Source organism: Fukomys damarensis, unplaced genomic scaffold, assembly GCF_012274545.1.
Source record: "Fukomys damarensis isolate Sample0158 unplaced genomic scaffold, DMR_v1.0_HiC HiC_scaffold_16, whole genome shotgun sequence".
Taxonomy (NCBI): Eukaryota; Metazoa; Chordata; class Mammalia; order Rodentia; family Bathyergidae; genus Fukomys; species Fukomys damarensis.
The window spans coordinates 31,767,401-31,789,395 of NW_022900928.1; the positions used below are offsets into that span (position 1 = coordinate 31,767,401).

General features: G+C 43.3%; 1 protein-coding gene across 1 annotated transcript in view; it reads right to left on the bottom strand.

Moving 5' to 3' along the window:
- The window catches only part of Tenm4 (teneurin transmembrane protein 4), a 724,757-nt gene that overhangs the window by 27,375 nt on the left and 675,387 nt on the right, over positions 1–21,995 (bottom strand). The window contains exons 25-27 of the mRNA XM_033763938.1: positions 17,330–17,562; positions 13,137–13,291; positions 7,854–8,731 (exon numbers count right to left, since the gene is read on the bottom strand). Of these exons, the coding sequence (XP_033619829.1) occupies positions 7,854–8,731; positions 13,137–13,291; positions 17,330–17,562 (1,266 nt within the window). The remainder of the gene's footprint in view (positions 1–7,853; positions 8,732–13,136; positions 13,292–17,329; positions 17,563–21,995) is intronic.

Consider the following 21,995-nt stretch of genomic DNA (forward strand, 5'->3'; position numbering starts at 1 on the left):
CAGAGACCTTGTCTGTATCCTCAGTGCCCAGAGAAGCACTTGGCATAGAGAAGGCACTAAAAAATGTTCAGTGAATGAATGAAGACATATAAGTAAATAGTAGGTTTTTCTGCAGTTACTAGAGATTGAATCCAGGGCCTCATGCCTGCTAGACAAGCACTCTAATACTGTTACACTCCCAGTCCTTTTGTTGATTTTTCTAAGACATGATTGAGAGTAATTCATTTCATCTGTTTTATTTGCTGCACCCCGTCCCCACGAGGAAGGGAAAGCTCAATAATATTCACAGAGTAACATCACGCACATAATCTTTAAAAAAAATTTTTTTTGTTACCGGGGATCAAACTCAGGACCTTGAGCTTGCAAGGCAGGCGGAGTGTCGCTGAGCTAAATACCCAGCCCACATAATCACTTTTTTGAGGTAGGGATTATTATTGTCCTTTTGCAATGGTGCTCATGAGGCCCTGGGAGGATAAGTTACTTGCTTAAAACTACAGTTAGTAAAGGATACAGATTCAAAGTCAGGTCTGTCTGACCTTAGCAAATGTGTATTTTTTTTTAAGCTGTCTATAAAAATGATAGTGTTTCAAACCAAAGCCTTTGTGTTCATCATTGTGTCAAATAAAAAAATTCTGTTTGGAAGCGTCAAGTATGTCAAGAAGACTGACAGTTTTCCCTTCAAGATGCTTTGCTTGGCTACTGCAGCAGTTGACTTTGTAGCAATGCCAAGCCCTCAGCGAGGGGTAGGGGAGAGGGGCCAGAGATGGCCAGATGATTGCCTCTCCATTATTTCCTTCCACTGACATTTTTTTGCTCTATTTTTCCAAAGCATCTTTGGAGCACAGTGAAAGAAAACACATAAAAGATTCATATAGTTGATGTGAACTTGGCTCTCAGAAGAGGCCCGCTAAAGGGTATCTTCACACACACTGCGAGGCTTTTTTCTTCACACTTGATACTCCATCCCACGCCATTACTATGCGCAGCTAGTGAGGAAAATGCCAAATTGCCTTTTCCTTACTAAACTTTTGCTGATCTCAACTTTTTGGTTGAAAAGTAAAGATCTGATTTTTGTGACTGTCATCTATGACTGCGGCAAACCACACCATCGCCAACAAGGGAATTGGATGCCATCATCTGCGAGTAATTCGAGTTCACAGCCCATGCGCACCGATAGTCTTCTTGGCCCTAGGTCAGCGGAATGGATGGCATCATTACATCACTGGCTTCTCTAAAATGGTGTCAGAGCCAGGGAACTTTCTTACTTCTTCAGTAAAATTGGTACTTGATATCCACTTCATATAAAGTTAAGTTCCTACAGTGAGTTCTAACCTTTAGGGTTCCCCAGATCTGGTCCCCCCTCCCACTGTCGGTCTTGCCCCTCTCTGATGCTGTACTGAGGCAGTGCATCTGGGAAAGTGTTCAGGATTCAACAGGTTTAGGATTGAATCCTGGCTGTGCCACTTACGTCTAACAGGGCACAGAGCTGGTGAGTCCCCGTGCTGGTTATTCTGCCCCCCTGTCCATTCTCTGCTCTTCTCTCTGCCCAGAGACTCAACCCCTGTAGACTGTGCTGGCTCACTTCTGCTTAGGTTAATTCAGGGTGGCAGGGTGTGCACATTGGCAAGAGGCTGGAGGTCAGAACAAGCTTTCCCTGGCTTTCCTTCAGTGCTCTCATACCTCCCATAGCAGCTGCCTTCATACCTGACCGCATCTTCTACCCGGTGGTTTCTCCGGCTTTCACGGTGTCACTAACGGTACCCTACTCCTGTGTCACTGCGAGCATCAGTCTGAGCGTCAGTACTGCTATTCTGTTTGAAGTGCCTGCGTGCCTCAGCCTCCTTCTTTGGTTTCTTACTCCTGTCTGTATCTCTAGAACACAGCTTTATTTGAAACATATTTTTGTTGAACATCATATCTGAGTGGAGAGTTTTTTTGTTGTTTCTTTTCTGTACTTTTTGTCTTCTAGTTTGCATGGTTTCTGATAAGAAGTTGGCTGTAATTTTTATCCTTGTTGCTCTTATAAAATTCTCCCTCCCCTTTTACAGGGTGCTTTCAAGATTTTATGTTGTATTTGGTGGTTTGAATATGATATGGCTAGGAATGTGTGTTTGTGTGTACTCTGCCTGGTGTTTTTTTTTTTTTTCAGATTTGGATCTGTTTTTAATTATGAACATTTCTTGGATACTATTTCCTCAAATATTTCTTCTGCCTATTTCTTCTCTTTCCTCCTGGAATTCCAGTTACATGTATGTTAGACCACTCTATTCACAGCTCTTGGATGCACTGCTCTGAATGTCTTCTCTTGGTGTATCTGTTTGGGGGTAACTTCTATTGACCTATCTTCTGTGTCACACCACCACCGGGAGCAATGAGCCCATCCAAAGCATTCTTTATCTCTGTAACTATTTCCGTATGATTCTTTCTCACAGTTGCCATCTCTCTCCTGAAATTATCCATCTCATCCTGAACATTGTTCACCTTTTCCACTAGAGCTTTTAATATAATTACAGCTATTTAAATTCTCTGAAAGATAGTTCCAACATCTGTGTCACATCCGAATGTGGTTCTGATGATTCCATTTTTGCTTTTTCTTGCCTTTTGCATGTTCAGTTGAAAAATGTGACATCTTGTGTAGCACAGTAGAGACTGAGGGGATGGTTTATGCCTGGAAATGGCTATGGAGTTTCCTTTTTCCTTTTTCTTGGCAGTACTTGGGATTGAACCAGGGATGTTCTACCACTAAGTTATATCTCCAGCCTTTCAAATTTTTCATTTTGAGACAGAGTCTTGGTAAGTTGCCGAGGCTGGCCTAAAGCTCAAGATTCTCCTGTCTCACTCAGCCTCTCTAGTAGCTGGGATTACAGGTGTGCATCTCTGTGGCTGGTGGATGAGGTTCCTTCTGCTAGGACATTAGTGGGGGGTTTGTATTAATTTAGTTAGGATTTGGGTTACCTTGGAGGTTTGCTGTTTCTATGGTTAACCTCTGTGCCTCATGGGCTTTAAGTCTCTCTAACAAATTTTACATTTAGGGTAAGATGCTGGTTTGCAGGAGGATTTTTTCCCCCCTCTGGTGCAGGGTCTATTCTGTTTCCAGTTTAGGTTCTCCCTCTGTGCTGTGTCTCAGAGAGGGTCTCTTTCCATGCTCTGGTGCCTCCATTTTTATCCTTATCCCATAGGATTCTGTCCCCTGTGTTGCTTTGCTCTTTAGCTGGCTGGGGAGGGGTGGGAGAGTTCTCTGTGGTCCTGTCTCTATGGTACCTGTCCTCAGCCTTAAGTACGCGTGTCCCTGTACATCAGGACTGTGCTCTTCAGTGTTCCGCCTCTTCTCAGTGGTAGTTCTGGGCTTATTATATATTCTTGCTGCACTTCCAGCAGTGGTTATTTTCCTCCCCTTCTCTCTTGTGCAGCTGAGTGGGTTTTCACCATGTCTAAAGACAGCTAGCTGCCCTTTCTTCTCAGATGGAGGCTTTTGCTCCTGAGGGAGACAGGGTAGCAGGGACTGGGGGGAACAATCAGTATCTGTGTGCCCTTCTCGGTACCTGCTGCCACTCCTCCCCTGGGTCTGCCACAAGGAATACTGGCTTAAATCTTTCTCTGCTTTCTTCAGTGGAAATGTTCCTGGTGTGGTTTGTAGAGAAAGATCCTGAAGAGGGTGTGGAGACTCTCCTAATTTCTGCAGCCTCTAAGGGCTGCATGCTCTCCTGTCCAGACATACTTAGCCTTCGTGAAAATGCCAGCCACCCTAGGTAAGCTCCTCTTACTGGAGTGTGGTTTCACCTACCCAGGGAAGTTACAGCTCACTACCTGTCTGTCTGTCAGTCCTTGGGTTGGGCCAATTGGTTACTTTTGTCACTTCAGAAAGAGTTCAAGGAAGACACTTGAATTTGCCTTTTGTCTGGATTATTCTCATGGTAAAGTTTGGAATGATGCTCAGGTTGGCTCTCATGTGCCGAAACAAAAACCAAAAGCCAAAATTTTTTTTTGTTTTGTTTGGTTTTTTGAGACAGGGTCTCACTATGTAGTTGAGACTGACCTGGAAATCACTATGTAGCCCAGGCTGGTCTCGAACTCACAGTGAGCCTCCCGAGTGCTGGGATTACAGGTTGTGTGCCACCATGCCCAGTTTAAGCCAAAACTTTTCATTTGAACAATTTGAGTTGAATTCTGCTCCCTGCCAGGAGCGATGATAATGCTGGAGCTGGGATCTAAATCTAGCATTCTCCTTACCACAGCAGAGTTTTCTGTTCTTTCTTTCTCTCCTACAGTCACACTTCGCTTATAAAGTACTTACAAGGTAGCGAGCGCTAAGCTCAACACAGTGAAAAATGAGTAGTTAATGTGAGCCTCAGTGTCACAGCTGTCACAGGGCGCGGAGTGGGGCAGAGCCACTTCACCCCAGGAAACTTTGAAAGCTGCGTGCTCAGGCCCACCCAGCAAGTCAGTTTGGGATCCAGCTACTAGGCCATTTTCTTGCCCACGAAATGCTATGTAACCAGGAGCCACCTCTGAAAGCAGTGATGCCGCTACCTGGAGATGAAACCTGCACTGCTGGCTCCTCGGTTTTCATCCGTAGACCTGTGGTCCAAGGAAAGAAAAGTAACCTTCATTCCTTAACTGTGAACTCTTTAAGTGGAGTTGCTCTCCAGTGTATGATGTTTATGTTAGATGTATTATTTAATCTGTTAAGAGGATCAATAAAGTCAGCTTACAGCTTATTTTAGTAATAGCCCATGTCACAGTCAAGCCTAGGCTGATTTTTTTTAAAACATTAGATAGAACATTTGGGATTGAATCCACTAAGCTGTCTCATGGAGTGAAAGGGAGAAAAAAATTCTCTAAAAGCAATTTGTTCATTGGCAAAACCTATATAGATCCTTGCTAAGAAATATCATCATGAATAATAACAGCATACCCTTATCTCTAAGGAGCCTCCCAGTTAGCAAAGTAGTTTTATTTTCAGTATTAATTTAGTCTTTTGATCATCAGAATGGCCCAGAAATGGAGTAAGGTAGTGATTATTTCTGTCTGGTTGAGATTTGGGTCCGGAAGACAGCTAGCTTGCCCTAAGTCAACTAAACAGCCCATAGTCCAGTGGGAATGGGTATCTGGCATTCTTGCTTTGTTTCCATCTAAATGTACCACTTTGCTTTTGCCCACTCTGCATGCCATCTTCTAGCCCACACTGGATATTCTAGGGACCTGGCCTCTTACTCCATACCTTGATGTCTCATACTTAACGCATGACCTCTGATTTCTACCTCGGTTAAGAAGTGCATGCCATCTTCTAGCCCACACTGGATATTCTAGGGACCTGGCCTCTTTCTTACTCCATACCTTGATGTCTCATACTTAACGCATGACCTCTGATTTCTACCTCGGTTAAGACTTGTTTGTTTCTTTGATTAGCTCACTTCCAAACTGAACCTGGGTAATATCTCTCATGTCCGAGTAACATTTCTGTAATCACTAATACTGCCACAGTATTGCTTGAGATAACAGCAGCAGCAGCAGCAATCACTTAGCTTTCCATGTTCCTTCTCATTGAAAGTTTGAAGCTCATACTATCACAGCATAGAAACTGTTTTAATCTCTATCAAAAAAAAAGAGAATGAATCAGGAAGAATACAGGTGAATCCAGCCAGTGCAGCTGGAGGAACACAAACTTATGTTCCGGCTTTGCTCTGCACTCACTGTATGATTTGAAGCTTGTTATCCAGTTTCTCTGTGCTTAGTGTATTTACAGATAAAAAGATGTAGATGATAATCCCTACTGTCTGAGTTAATGACTGACTGTAAGACCCTTGCTAATATATCTGTGTATCAAGTGACGGGCTTGACATCTGGGTAGGTGCTGTGGATATTAAATGGGAAAGAGCCTAACATGCAGTAGTATCCTCCCCAAATGAATTTCTCCTTCTATTTTAGGACCTTTATCTTTCACTTCTGGTTTGTGTCAGCGAGGAACCTGTGTACTGTGATAAGATGGATTCTTTGGAATTTCAAATGCTGTTTTATAAAAAGCAATTATAATGACTTTTCTTTCTTTATAAAACATCAACTGCATATTTTAGGCAGGAAAGAGAGAGGGCCGGATCCTTTCTGTCAGAGGTGCAGGAAAGTGTTTTAGGCTTCAGGAGTGGTGTGGAGTAATGGTGGCAGTGATGTGTAAGTATTCAGCGTGGCTCTAAGAGAGTGACCTTGGGAACTAATGAGTACACAGATTTGCCCTGACAAAGAAACCCCTGTATTGGCTAAATAATGTATAAGAGATTTCTATTCCATTGGGTAATGGGGAAAATTGAATTATTTAGCGTATTTCCATTTCAATGAGTTAATCAAGATAATTGCTGTTTTCCTGGATCTTTGTCTTTTCTTTGCAATTAACGAGGCCCTTGTTTCGAGAAAGGAATTTAACTAGTGAACTTTGTACAAAATGCTGTGACATTTTTCGGTGCAAATTATATTTAGAAATCAATTATAGATACTTTTCCTTTAGACTATGTGAGAAATTGATGCTTGATCCAGTCTGAGTAAAATATAGGATCCAAGTGTTCAACTTCATTTAGGCTTAACAAACTTGGCTGGGAGGTAGGGGAGGGCAGAAATGAAACAGCAGAGCTGGCCTCAGAATTGAGAGCAGTCCCCTGTTCTGCCATGTTCTGTAGACCAGCAGGCAAAGGAGTCACTACAGGCCTCAGTTTCTATTTCTGTAAGGCAGATAATATCTCCTGTGACCCTGAGCTGTTTTTGTGAGAATGAATGTAGCACCAAGACCAGGTCCTTTCCCATCCTCTGAATACTTATACTCAGGTAGTGTAATGTACTCAGCAGTCCTCTTCATCCAGAACGTGGCTAGGATCTCAAAAAGAAGCTTAAAAAGATCTGAATAGAAAAAGATATTACAGGATCCATTCATAAAAGTGTCTCATAGAGAAACACTTCAGATTTTATGTGTATTTAATTCTGATTATGATTGTAATAAGCTAAACTTGCATTTCTCTGACCACACACTTAAGCAGCTCTATGCTGATGAAGAAGGAAGTAGCTACTTGAGGTTTGCACTCTGACTGAAAACAGTGATACCACAGCACCACACAGAGAGAAGGGGCAGTGAAACTATACCTGGTAGATACAAGAGCTAATGAAAGAATAGTTTAAAATCACATCAGGAAGGCGCCAAGGGCTTTGTGTCCTTGTCTCTCCACTTCTGGAAGTTGTCACCCTAATACAACATAGTATGCAATTGCTGTTGTTCAGTGTTAATGTTCCTGACTCATAAGAAGAAAGATTATACATTATATATTTGTAACATGTGTTTGAGAAGGGTCACTTGTAATTTATTTCATAAGAAGTTCATCCAAAATGGTTAAAATAAAAAACCAGTTTTTGGAATTGAAAATGTGAGCTTTGCTTATGTGGAAAATTCATCCACATGGATGTTCTTTCTCATACGGCCATATTTCTGGGCAGTGGTCCTATGAAGGTGCTAGCACTTCATCAAGTACTTTTCATCTACACTATTGCCCTGTGGTATTCTGGGCAGGTGTCTACTCTATCCATTTTAAAGGTATGGAAACTGAGGCCTAGAGAGATTAAGTCTGCGATAGAGCTGAGATTGAAGCTGAACTCCTCTGACTCCTAAGCTCATGCTTTCTGCACTGCACCACTTCCTTTTTAGGCGGAATCATTTGCAATAGGAACCTGCAGAGCACATTATACGTGATGGTTTACATGCCAAATCCTGAATAAAAATGAAATAAATACCAGAATTTATACTCTATCAATTAAGCTCAAATCCTACAATGTATCTAAAAAACACAATCGTTGCATGGTCTTATCTTGATACTTACTCATAAAATGTTGTCCATCCGTTTTCATTGCTTTTGGTTGCCAGCAGGCCAGAATTGCTATGGTAAGTCATGATGGCCAACTCATGGCCTTGTGTGGTCACACTTCTGAGTGCACTGTTGGTGCCCATGGTCATCCAGTATATCTGGCCATCAGGGACCACCAGCCAGAGGGGCATCCCTGTGGAATCTCGGCGGACATTCACCATGTTGCCATTGTTGTCTGTGATGAGTGTGACATCACCATCCCCAGTATAGGTGAAGTTGTACAGGTAGTCACCTGTGGGCAGGCTTTGGGTATACAGATGCTTGCCACTGGTATCAAATAGGTACAGCTCCTGGTCGATGGGTGAAGATAGCTCATACATGTTCTGGGTGTTCAGGAAAGGCTTGTTCTTCCGGATAAACCGAATTCGGATATTCCCAAGGTCGGCCACATAGAGCTCCCCATCAGCACACACAGCCAGCGAAGAGGGGGTATTCAGCTTTGCATCCTTGGCATAACCATCATCTCCAGAGAAACAGTCACAGTTGGCATCATTTTTACAGTCACAGCCACTGGGGGCCCCAGCAACCAGCGAGATCTCTCCACTAGTGGTGACCTGCCTAATACGGTTGATCTTTTTCTCATCAGTCTCAGCAATATACAGGACGCCGTTGTGTGAAACAGCCAAAGCAGTGGCCGACTCCAGGGTTGCATGGATGGCCACCTTGCTCAGCAGGAAGTGGTCGATGCCAGGGACCTGGCAGTGCATGGGCCTTCCTGCGACGATGCGTACCTGATGGTTCTCAGAGATTTGCAGGACCACATTGTTGTCGAGTACATAAAGAGAGTTGTCCATTGGGTTGATGGCTAAGTCTGTGGGCCACTCCAAGCGAACCTGACAATGGAGACACCAACGCTCAGATGACTGGCAAGATGCCCACGCTACCCCACACCCACTAAAAGCTGCAGTAGTGTCCAAAAGGCTTTCACATAAGGTCTTGACTGATCCTCATCGAGCCTAGCATCAAAAATGGATTGCTGTGTTCCTGACCTGAGGGAGACTATTCAATAGCTGTCACCAAGACATCGGATGGTCTCTACAGCCTGACAAAACCTGAAGAAGTGGATAACAGCAAGAAGACAGAGTAGGCAAGAGGACAAATTGGAGTCAGATGGGTCTGGGTTCTGATCCTAGCCCCACCACTTATGCCACTGGGCAAGTTACTTTGAGGCTCAATATTCACATCTGGAGAGTAGCAATGTAATCATGCAGGGAACCTGGTCCACAGTAGGTGCTCCAACCATTGAAGCTATTGTGGAGGTGGGAGGGGAAGGCAGATAGAGTCTGGAGGATGCAGTAGGAGCTATCCAGAGATTTTAAAGTACTCTTCATGAATGTCCAATATGATATGTGTATGAAAGATGATTTCCCACATCTTCAGGTCATAACATGGCCAGGTACTGTACTGGGGGTGTAAAGACAAGATAACCATGGCCTCTGTCTGAGAAGCGATTCTCAAAACTGTCCCTTCATTCAAATTATCTGTAGACATTTAAGAAAACATCAGCGTACAAATTTCACTGTGGCTCACTTAAACGAGATCCCTGGGTCGGGCTTGGGCTCTGGCATTATTTCAAAAGCTCTTTGGTTCTGAAGGAGAGTTAGGAATCACAATTGGATCCTTGCCCCTTAAAGAGTGAGAACCAGAAGTAGAAAGAATAGCTTTGGCATCATTTGGAGGCCATTCAGGAATGCAGAGTGGCAGACTCATCCTAACCTTACCAAATCTGGATCTGCTTTTAGAGAAAATCCCTCTGTGTTTTCTGTGCACAATGAAGTTTAAGAAGCCCTGTTTTACATAGTGATTTGTAGGACCTTAGAGAGCAGGTCCTCCTGGAAGGGATAAATGAACTTGGCAGTGGGATTCAGGGGTTGTGAGGTCTGGGCCCAAACAGCCTCTCTGAACCAGGCAAAGAAACTGGCTTGGGTCAAGGTAAGCCTTCAAGTGGGCACCTAGGGGATTGCACTTGGCAGAGTTTGGGGCAAGAAATGTTTTGCTCAATGGACTTGGAGCTGGATTGTTAGATGTATCACACTGGGAGATGCTGGGTACTAAGGGAAGCCTTTGTCAATTGTGTCCCCAAGAAGACCACCCATACTGCTAGTTGATTCCTCCTGCTGACTTTTCAGACCTGTCTAAAGACTCATCACCTTAGAGATACTGAGCCCCTAAAAACCTTTGATAGTTGGTCCAATTTGCCGTCTCAAACAAGTTATGTATCCTTAGATAAGAAGTTCTCTTAGAGGAATTTGCTTTTATACACCATTCTCTATGAGTGTATTCATCGGAGCCATTTTTAACAATGGTAAAAAGCTGGGACCAACTCAGATGCCCAAACCTGAGAATTGGGCAAATAAAATATAGCACACTGGGTTTACCCATAGATTATAATGGTATGTGCAATTCTTAAAGGTGTTGTTCAGATACAGGGAATGTCTGCAATAACACGGGGAAATATTTGCTGTGTGTTAAGTAGAGAGAACAGGTTTTAGAACTGTAAGCACAGGGTGATGCCAATTAAAGGAAAAAACATAACAATAAGGTAGATTATGGGTAGAGAAGAGATTAAGAACTTGAGGGAGATATGCCAAAATGTTAAAGTGATTTTACTATTCTATTATGATTTTAAATTTCAGAAATTTTCTATGGTGTACATGTGGTCATTTAGCAACGTAATAAGAAGCTCAGTAAATTATGTACATAGATGATGAGACCATTTCCGGCCATTCTTAGTTCTTCTGAATAGCCAGTCCTCAGACCCTGCAGGCTAAAGCCCACGTCTCCTCATCCTCCATTCCCGTCTGTCTGTCTGCCTGTCTGTTTGTTTGCATAGAGGAAAGGAGCTGCAGACTCTCCAGAGCTGCTGCCTGGCTGCTGCTTACACTTCCCAGGGGTCTCTGGAGTATACTCATGCCAGCTTTCAGCTGCATCAAGAACACAGTTTGCTCTGAAGCGACAGGAGAGTTTGCAATTTCTTAAAACCCATTTCTTGTCAACACTGGCCACTAAATATTTCATGCCCTCTGGTCCTGTGGCACCTTGGGGACCTGCTTGGAGAGACCTTTCTGCCTGTCATTATGATGAAAAGATGGGGCTCTGATGAGTGGGTGGATAGGAGGGGAGGAGGAAGCCAGCAGAGGAAGGGGGTGAGGAAAGCAGAAGAAATGAACAGCAAGTGCTTCTGCGCTCTTGCCTTGTGCCAGTGCGCACAGAGGTGCCTGGGAGAAGAGAAGGGCAGTACTCTTGGAGTTGCTCCTCGCTCCTTCATACAGCTTGCACAGGACCACAGCAATGCTAAACTTCTTGTGCTTCACCTCTGATTAGTGATAATCCTGCTTGGCTTAATTTCCCAACACCAAAACGGAGGGAGGAGGTCTCCTGCAACTCCTAGGTTCAAGGGTCCTAGCAGGAGGGGAGCTCCCTTCTCTTTGTCCTCAGCATTCAGTACCTTTATTAAGGTGCTCTGAGTTGATGGCCTTGTTGCAGGGTGATGTGCTTGTATAACGGCACTGTCACCTGAGTGAAGGAGTAAATGAAAGAGCCATCAGCACACGGCACAGGGACAGTGTGGGATGGAGACTGGCGAACCTCGCTTCCTGCAGCAGTTCCACATTCACTAGAAGTGTCCCCTTATCCAAGTTTATTAAATAATGAACTAGAAGGGGAGTGACAAACACTACCTAGGATAGTTGGGAAGATCAAATAAAATAATGTATAAGGAAGCTCTTCATAGATTTTAAGGGAACTAATGCTTTTGTCCTGTTACTAGTTGCCAGTTACTATTCTAGGCAATTACGTACATTAAAAAATTCATTTCCATATCACGGATGGAACCTAGCACAAGTCTTTGCTTTTATAAAAGCATTTTCTTTTACTAAGCCTCAGTTTATTATTTGTAATATCTACCCCATGGGATTATTGTGACAGCTAAATAAGATAATAGAAGTCACACTCATCTCTGTATTCTCATTTTTAATGGAGTGCCTGGCACACAGCAAGTTCTTGTTTTGGCTGCTAGGTACAGAGTTACGTTCTGCCTGTGCAGCCAGAATTGCTGAGTTTTTAAGAAACAGGTCACAACAGCTTCTGTTCCCTTCCTATTGACGCCTCCCTCAATCTCATTTCAGACCTGATCTTTGTCTCTTCCCAGAGGAGCTGGCCCAAATTCCTTGGCTCTCCCTTTTGCACTCTTGCCTCCGAGCCGTGTTCTCACTCTGGCTTCCCTCCTTCATTCCCATGGAACAGTAAAATAGCTGGGTATTGGTAAAAGAGGAATGAAAGCCAGTACCTTCTGCCCATATTAATATACGTAGTGGTACCTCGGTTTATGGGCTCAATTCTCTTCACGGTTCTGGTCACAAACCAAATTGGATGAGAACTGCACCAAATTTCCCCATAAGGTAAAGATTAACTCTAACCAAGTACCAGGTTCGTTAGCACTTTTGTGCCTTTGCACACGTCATACGTTTTGTGTGCAATGTCTCCTTTTCCTTTCTGCCACGACTGAACTCCTGTTCAAACTTTAAAACCTGGCACAAATGTTGTCTCCCTTGTGAAAATGAGATTGAGAACTTCTGCTTGTTCATTTCTGGTGCTGAGTGGTGTGAGAAACTGTCCATGCACCATTGCATGTGTTTTCAAGGTAATCTTGTCAGGCTGAATTATTTCAATTTTACATATACGAAAAATGAAGCTCAAAAGACTTCACAAATCTGAGCTAGTAAGTGGCAAAGCTAGGAGTCAGTCACTTGCTCAATGAATCAATCAACAAGTATGGGCTACAATCCTATTGTACACCAGGCAACCTAGTTATAGTTGAGGATAAAAGATGGAATTCCTGTTTTCAACTAGCTTATGGTTTAGAGAGAGAATAGACAATGTACAAGGACCTGTGTGTGTTATTAAAATGAAGTACAAGTGGCTGTGGGTTTAAATTCACACTGTGTAAAGCTTTGTCCATCCTGCTCTGTTAGCCTTGGGCAAAATTTTTTTCTCCGATCCCTGAGCCCCGACTAGGGCCACACACTGGTTACCCCTGATGGTGGACTCCCAAGGACAGTGTGCGTAAGGGGCAGAGTCTTCCTTGTCTTTATGCCCTTGGTGCTCATTACAGGCCCTGCAGCAGGTGGGCACCCTTTAAAGGCTTCTCCGGTGCACAGGCAAATGGCCAGCAGACTGGGTAGCAGATGCAAGGATGAGTGCACAGACCCAGGGCTCTAGCAGACAAAGTCTTCTCACCTGAGAAATATCCATGACAGAATCACAGCTGAGGGGCCGGGCTGACGTGAGATCATTAGAGCCCAGCAGGGTAGAGATGATCCCATTCTGATCAACACGTCTGATCATGGTGCCATCCACAAAGTAAATCAGCCCGAACTTGTCCACTGTAATGCCTGGGGTGTAGAAGCCAACGCATTAGAGATGACAAGGACCCACAAAAGACCTGGAGCCCTGCCACCTGACAAAGACCCTCTCCAGTATGATCTGATCAGATCCTCCCACAGCTCCCCTCCCCTGCTGTGGCACTGGTGATTGAACCCAGGACCTTGCCTTGAGAGGCAAGAGCTCTCCCATGGAGCTGCACTGTCAGCCCGTCAGCCTCCGTTTAAAGATTAAGAGATGCGGGCCGGGGATTTAGCTCAGCTGTTCTGCCGCCTGCCTTGCAAGCACAAGGACCAGAGTTGAGTTCCATCCCTGGTACCAAAAACAAAAACAAAAAAACCTAAAGATTAGGAGATGGAGGCTTGGTCTGAGGGCTTTGTTCAAAGCAGAGATTAGAATTCATGTTTTCAGATCCTCCTGAGCTCTGGTTCTCCCACTTTGCTGTGCCCAGAGATTTTTATCTGTTGCCTCATCCACCCACAAAAAGTGGATTCATAATTTATGGGGGTTTGTGAAGCAGTAAAAGTAGTGATTATCACTGAGAACTTTTAGCCTATTTCCAAAGCCCTGATAATCTAATAATCAAATCCTTTTTTTGACAACAATTTTTTTCTAAGAGAATCTTCTTCAAATTTCTCTTATCTTTATTATCTTAATTTTACTGGTCATTATAAAAGTATAGTCTAGGGCCGGGGATTTACTTCAGTGGTTCTGCTGCCTGCCTTGCAAGCACAAGGTCTTGAGTTCGATCCTGGGTACCCCCCCGCCAAAAAAAAGTATAGCCTAAAAAGAATCCTATGGATTTGTATAGAAAATATTGTTGAATCTAATGCCCAGGGATGGCTTACAAGAGAAGAATCAGGATCATTTCTTCTACAAGCTAGACTGTCTCACCCTGTGCAGTTTCTTCCTGACCCAGCTTGTGTGATCACGGGCAAGTTCCTGGACAACTCTGCATTTGCTTTCTCAGCTGTCAAATGAAGGGACTGTTCTAAGTCTGTACTTCTTTCTCCGGGACATGTGTGAGAATCCTGCTGTAGAGTGTGCTATAGTGTACCTCAGGTGGCTGCTTCAGAAGATCCCTAATGGAGCTCTCGTGCCTGCCTGCATTTCTGACAAGCACTTTAGGTGATCAGGATATAAACTAAAGCGTGAGAACTACTCCAAGAAATCATTACTTCCTGGCCAATGATGTGTACTGGAATCACGCAGAGTTTTTTTCCAGCACACCCTTGCTTGGCCTCATTCCTGGGAATGCTTATTTAGTGGCTGGCTGGGACTAGGATTAAGACATGTTTTCAAACTGGTGTTCATGGGTGATGACGACTGCCACCCTAGGTCCAGAATTACAAGAGTCAGATCAAACGGAGACTGCTCTGGGGTGACAGTGAGATGTGCTCCCAAGGAGGTTCTGGTCGAGATGGGAAGGCACCGGACCAAGGGAGGGCCATGTGGAGTACCACGAGAAATAACAGACCCCAGAGGGTGCTGGAATAAAGGCTGGTCACTTTTGCTCTGTTTCATTTTCTCTTGGGCAGGCAGTGGAAGAGGGGATCAAAACAAGTTCATTGAGGCATAGACACTCATACTATGAAGCTAGTTCGTTACCTTGGGCAAGCTATTTCACTTTCTCCTCCTCCTCTTTGTGGTAGCCAAGGCCTTCACAATGAGCTACATCCCCAGACTTCATTGTTTTCTTTTTGAGACAGGGTCTCACTAAATTGCCCTGGCAGAACTCCTGCCTCAGCCTCTCGGAGTGCTAGGGTTATGAGCGTGTGCCCGCAGGCCCGGCTAAACTACTTTTACTTCTCAGTCTGTTTCCTCATTGATAAAATCAGAGGATAACATATGATTGGAATAATTTGTCTTTGATCATTATTAATGACTAACAGGATTATGAGTACATACATGACCAACACCTTGTGGGTATTGAGGCCCTTGTTTTTGGGGGCCTGTGTATCTCTCTTTCTGGCCAGCATGGGGTTAAGTGATGCCTCTCTGAAGTACAGTTGCCTCTTCTTGCCCCTACTTACACTGGGAGAAGATTTCACACAGAGGACCAGGCAGCCTCAAGCTGGGAGCCTTTCTCCTGGTCTTGACTCAAATGTAAATTGATTTCATTCTTTAAGTACGAAGACATGAGTTTTCTTGTCTGCCTGGCTATGCCCTGCCTTTCTCTTCCATCTGCTCGGACTGATGAGCGCTCCATGAACAATTAGGTTTCTTGTTTGTTGCACAGGCTAATAGAAGTGATCTGTCCCCTGATTAATTACTTCATTTTTTTCTCCTTTGGTTGTGCTAAATAGATGGACATCTTTTTTCCTCCCTACTGCAAAGTATCTGCACATTGTGGCACCCTTGTCATTTCTCCCTGGGTTAATTACAGGCTTGTGGGCAATTGCACTGCCACGCCATCTGTGTATGGGGGGTGGGGGCAGAGAACACACATGCTTGGAGAGCAACTGAGAAGCATCTAGGGAGAACAACAATTCTCTAAAAAACTGTCTTGATTCTGAGAGGTAGAATGTTGTAGCTGAAAGGGGCCTTAGGGATTGTTTCGCCTAACCTGCTCACTTACTAATAGGGAATTTGAGTTCCCAGATGAGGAGGCCCCAGAGCTAGCAAGTAGTGGAGAGAAAGGATAATGCAGGGTCTCAAAGTGCCAGCCCAGTACTCTCTCCACCCCTCAGACTGCTCTCTCAGTATTACAAAATCATCACTAGGAGGGATGCTAACTACCAGTGACAATATTTATCCCATAGCTACACCTGACCAATCCAGATATGTGGAAGAGACGATGTGCTATGATGATATGACAGAGTATGGTATATTATAATACAATACTGCAAAATAATAGCAGTCACCATTTATGTGATGTTTACTATGTGCCTAGTACTACTTTACTATGCCTTTATATGCTTTATAATATTTAATCTGTACAATTACTGTGCAGCATATCCTATTACATAGGTGAGGAAAATGAAGCCCAGAGAGGTAGGTTAGGTAACTTGCCTGAAGTCATACAACCACCAGACAAGAAAGCCTGGATCTGAATGCGTAATTAAACAAGAATTAACTGTTTTGATTTGAAATCAGGCCTTAAAATCCGGCAGTCAAATATAATTATCCATAACATTTTAACAGGATATCACATGAAATATATTAATCTTGGTCCTCTGAACAATCCTACAAGGTACACACAGATGGTATTTCTAGCCCCGTTCTACATAGAAGGACGCTGAGGCACTGCATGTCCCTGGCTGTTGGGTTTGCACCACAGCTGATGCTCCACTGAGGGGTGTCTCTGGTAATGATGGCTTCTCTTCTAACAAGCTTCTACATCTTCAAGGTGCCGGGGTCTCTCTCACCTCTAAACCCTCATACACAGCTCTTTGTTGCATGCACAGTGATTCATGTCTAAATCTCAGTTATCCTGCTAAATGAACTTATGCACAGAGCTCTGTACATTCAGTCAATACTTGTTGAGTAAGTGAATGAAAAATACTCAGTGAGGGCATTTAGAGGTTCAACTCTCTGAAGGAATCAAAATTGACACCTGCAGTCAACCCACTGTATAGCATAAACATAATGATAATGATGCCACAAAATGATACATGATATATCACCAAATGATACACAACAATGTTTTTGTACAACAACATGAGAAATAACATTCATGTCCAACAATCAAACTGATAAATGAACGATGGGGTGTCCACTGGAAGGAACATTCCAGAGACACTAAAAATAAGAAGACTATTGAAAACAGAAGACCAACCACATGGAGAAGAATTCCTGATATATCACTTAGGGGAAAAAAGCAAGTTACTCAGTTTCTTTAATGTGATCTAATCTAGTTTTTTTGAGTTTAGTGAATGCTACATACATGCAACATGTAGAACAAAGACTGGGAGGAGAGACAGGAAATGTTAACTGGGAATATTTCTATCAGTAACATTATCACAATTCTAACCTTTCTCTGTACACTCCTTGAAAATGTAAAATACTCCCAAATTGTTACTGATAGTGTTTAGAAAGCAAGGCCTTACCCCTGGGATTGGTAAGTGTAGCTTCTGTGGCTTTGCCACCATCCCCGCAGCGAGTGTCATCAAAGGGGAGGCACTGGTCCCCAGTCCCTGCCACCACCTCAGAGTTCTTGACAAGGTCCTTCACCACCATGGTGGACTTGATCTTAAAAACCCGCCGGCTGTTGGTATCAGAAAGGAAGACAGCCCCACTCATGGGATCTGTGGTCAGGTAGTACTTATGTGCTGGGCTGTGACTAGAAAACAAAGACATGGCCAGAGGTGAGCATTTTCGTCTCTCCTATCAGGTAGCTAGAGATGTAGAACTTGAATTCTTGGTCTATGAGTCCAGGCAAAAGAGTTTTACAGGGATGATATTTTTACCTTGGGTGATGGCTCCCCAATTTTTCTAACCTTAGTGCATGGGCTAATTATCCCACCCACCTAACTGCTAATGCAAAAATATCTTGCTGATGACTGCCCATGTTGTGTTTTCATACAAAGATTACCAGTGAGGCTTGCAATAGGCAGCCTGTCAATTCAAGGCAGAAACATGGAAACCCCTGACTTAAAAAAACAATCCAAAGGTTATAAGACATAAACCTTTCTTTTTTTTTCAGCTTTAATTGAGTTTATTGGTACATTTTAGGGACACAGTACATTTACATTCATTGTTGGGATCTTGTACCTCTACATGACAAGTCTTGGTTCTCATTTTTTCTCCTTGTCCCTGTCCTCCCTTCACCCCCTCCTCCCCTCCCCATCTATAACCACTTTATTTCCATCTTTTCATTATCTCACATTTTTTTCTTTTCCCTTTTTACCCTTATCTCTCACATTTTTCTTTTCCCTTTTTACCCTTCCCCTACCCATCCCATCCTCCCTACACCTTTAGCTCCTTTCTTCCCATTTCTCAATGTCAGTTATCTTATTAGGATCTTCTGTATTATTGCAGATTATTCACACCAGAGAAACTATTCGGTATTTACACATGTGTGCCTTATTTATTTCACTTAGGAGTATATCTTCAATATGTATCCATTTTCCTATGAATGAATCTATTTTCTCATTCTTTATGGCCGAGTAATATTCCATTTTATAGAAAAACCACATCTTCTTTATCCAGTTTCCAACTGATGGACAAATAGGTTGTTTCCAAGTTTTAGCTATTATAAACTGTGCCACTATAAACATGGATGTGCATACTTCTGACATAAACCTTTCTTTATAGCAGTTTTCTAGCAACTCCCACCCTCACCTTGAGACTGACTGATGGATAATAGTAGATCCGATTTTCTCTATATTCTCATTCATCTTTTTTTTCTTCTGCTGCTACTATTCCAGAAACTTCAGGTGGGTGGGTGGCTTCTGGTTTCCTCCATCTTGTTTCCCCTGGACTTGTCTTGGATGGGCTAGCAGTCTGGCGTTGCATTTTGCTTCTATGTTTTGTCATTTTCTACTTTTTAATTTAATTTGTTTTCTGTGTTGATGTTTATAAATTGCTTATGGTAGATAGTTACCACTAGTAACAAGGCTTCCCTAGGAAATGTCTCTTCCTCAGAGATGCCTTTTAGGTGTAGCTGGCTCTTGGCCTTTGCATCTGTCCCAAGATCCTACCTTGCCACTTTATTAGGGATGAGAAACTGCTATGTATTTTGCTCAACACTCAGCCCTTTGGTACTGGACCATGGTGATGGTTATGACCCTAGCCAATCACAGTGTTGTCACACAAGGGAGAACAACTGATTACAATATGAATGACATTCTGGATGAAGTAATACAATTAGCAATGACCATAGTATCAAGCATAGCCTAGAAATTGGTAACTATTAATTTGGTACCTTCAGCCATAGGAGCAAGATCTACAGTCATATAACAAAATCTAACATAAACCAGGAACTTGTATGCAGTGACTTTCCCCTCAGTAGAATGATTTTACCCCAGGGCATGGGGGAGGGGGTGAATTTAAGAGGGATGGGGAAAAATACATCAATGAAGAGGAATATAGTAGAAGCAAGCTGAAGGACAAAAGATGATCACCAAGCTTTGGGCAACTGGAGAAGAGGACAGGAGAAAAAGAATGAAGATGAAAGTAAAAGAATACTGAAGTGAACCAGAAAGACTAACACCTTGAGACCATACTCTTGAATGAAATAAATCGGACACACCTGTGTAAATATTGCATTGTTTCTCTGGTGTGAGAAACTGAATGTGTAAAAGGACTGAAATGTGTAATAGATATTGTGAAATAGGAAGAAAGTGCTCAAATGGGAAGGGAAACTAGGGAGGAGGAAGGGAAAAGGAAGGCCAAAAAAAAAAAAAAAACCAAGAAAAGAAGGATAAATGGAAACAGCTTTTGCACATAAGGAGAGGAGGAGAGGCTGGAAAGAGGGGAAGGGAATGGGGAAAAAAGCAGAATCAAGATATATTAAAAGTGAAAAAAAGATATATATGTACAGGTACAAATTCTCTATGATGAATGTGATCATTATGTATATTTAAAATGTACCAATAACTTAATTTAAAAAAAAGTAGATCTGATTCCTGGTCAGTGTTAACACTGTGCTGATATTCATGTTGTACTTATCAGGAGCCCAGGAGTTTCTCTTGCAGCCAGATATAAATGAATTGCAAGATTAGTTTGTAATTTATAGTAAAACCCAAGGAAAAAGAATCAGAACAGAGGAGCAGTGCTGATGAGGGTCTGTTTCAGGAAATCAGTCACAAAGACTGGGTACGGGTAACAGGAAAAAGAAGTTAAGAGTATAGAAGCATTAAGGGGACCGGGCACAGTCTAGCCACAGGCTGGACAAATGCACATAACTATTCTGGGTTCCAAGTCTAGCTCTAAAATTTGCTGCTGGCCCCCTGAGCCTCAAGTTTTCTTCATCTGCAAAATGAGAATGTTAACAGCTATCCCATGTGTGTACTAGGAAAATTATAAGGCATCACAAATGTCAGATATTTAGTATAGTGCAAGGCACACAGGAGGTATTCAACAATAACTGATATTTTAATTAGTACAGATTGTGTCCGAATGTGGAGATGTCTACAGGTAGGTATTGCTGCTATACAATTTATTCCAAGTCTAGGGTACATTAATGTTGGACTCATCATTCCTAGGGAGCTAATTTTCAGTTCCTGTGTGTGGCCTGATCATTCACCAGGCCCTTAGCAGCATGGCTCCTTCTGAAAGTCTGGAGTGCTTTTGGATTCCAAGTGACCTCTTTCATTCAGATTTGTTGACTTGGTGCTGGCCATGCTCACTGCATGTGGGGCACACACTCTGCCAGGGGATCTGGGGAAACCTGAGCAGGCCCGGAATGCCAGCAAGGCAGGCCATTGCAATCCCTTCAGAATGCAAGCGAGAGAACTAGAAAAGTACAGAAGGGGACTGTTCTACACTTAGCAAGCATATAGGTTTGGGTCTTTTGAAAAACAAAATTCTGTTTTGGAGACTGGAGTTTTTTGAATTACATGTGAAAATTGGTGTGTCATAATCTTATGGGGGTCCAGGTCCTTGAGGTTCTTAATCTGGCCCTGCCTGCTCATTTAGCTTTGGACAGCGTCCTTGGGGCCTGGCCACTGCTAATGGAGCCAAGCATCCAAACGCAAGGCTTTTCTTCCTCTGTTTTCTCTCTGAATTTAATAAACAAAGCATGATTTTCTCCCTGGCCCTTCTTCTTTAGCCCCAGTACTACTGACCTATCACTTCTTTCTGACATTAAGGCCCGGTCTCTGTCTGTATCCTGGGTCATCTTCTGGCCATTCTTTCTGATCTAACTCAGACACCAGCACGTCATTCCATGCTTTCTCTTCCAGGACTCCTGCCTTACAGAGGAAGGCCAAGGCCCTCGTCACTCTAGGTTCTTCATGGGCTGCTCTATATTCTTGGCCCCTCTTTCCAGACATACTATTCTCCCCCAACGTCTACAACATGTCCCCCTCAGTGTGCTATGGGACCATTTGCACCTGATCCTTGCTTTGACCCCTTCCCCTTCCCAGTTATTCTGCAGTTGTTTGCCCAAAGGGAACCTTTTCTGGCAAGCCCTCCCTACCTTTCTTCTCTGCACACTGAGATCCATACTAGTTTATATCTGGATTACAGGATATTTTACATAATATCATGGTTATTTATTTATACGTCTGTCTCCCAGATCCAACCACCAGTACTTGAAGGAAAGAGACCAGATTTTACTCATTACTGTATTTCCAGTATTCAGCTTGGTTCCCTGGCCCATCAGAGTTGCTACCTTAAGCAGATGGTGTTACAGTTTAAACACGAAGTGTTCCTTAAAGACTCACGAAATGAAGACTGTATCCCTAAAGCAGTAATGCTCAGAGGTGGCGCCTAGAGGGATGACTGGATTATGAGGTGCGAATCCACTGGTGAGTTCACTGCTGAATGGTCTGTTAGGAGGAAGCCCACAGTTGGAGGAAGTGGGTCCCTGGGATGTGTCCTTAGGGTATGTCCTGTCTCCAGCCTCTGTCCCCCTTCCTGGCTCTTCCTTGCTTTCTCTGCTCCTGGTTGCCACAGGCGAACAGCTTCGCCATCATGGCCTTTCATCTTAGTGCTTCCATCTTTAAGCCAGCCCACCACGGACCTCTGAAAAACTGTTAGCTAAAATAAACCTTCCCTCCTGTAAGTTGTGTGTGTCAGGTATTTTGTCCCAGAAACAAAGCGGTGACT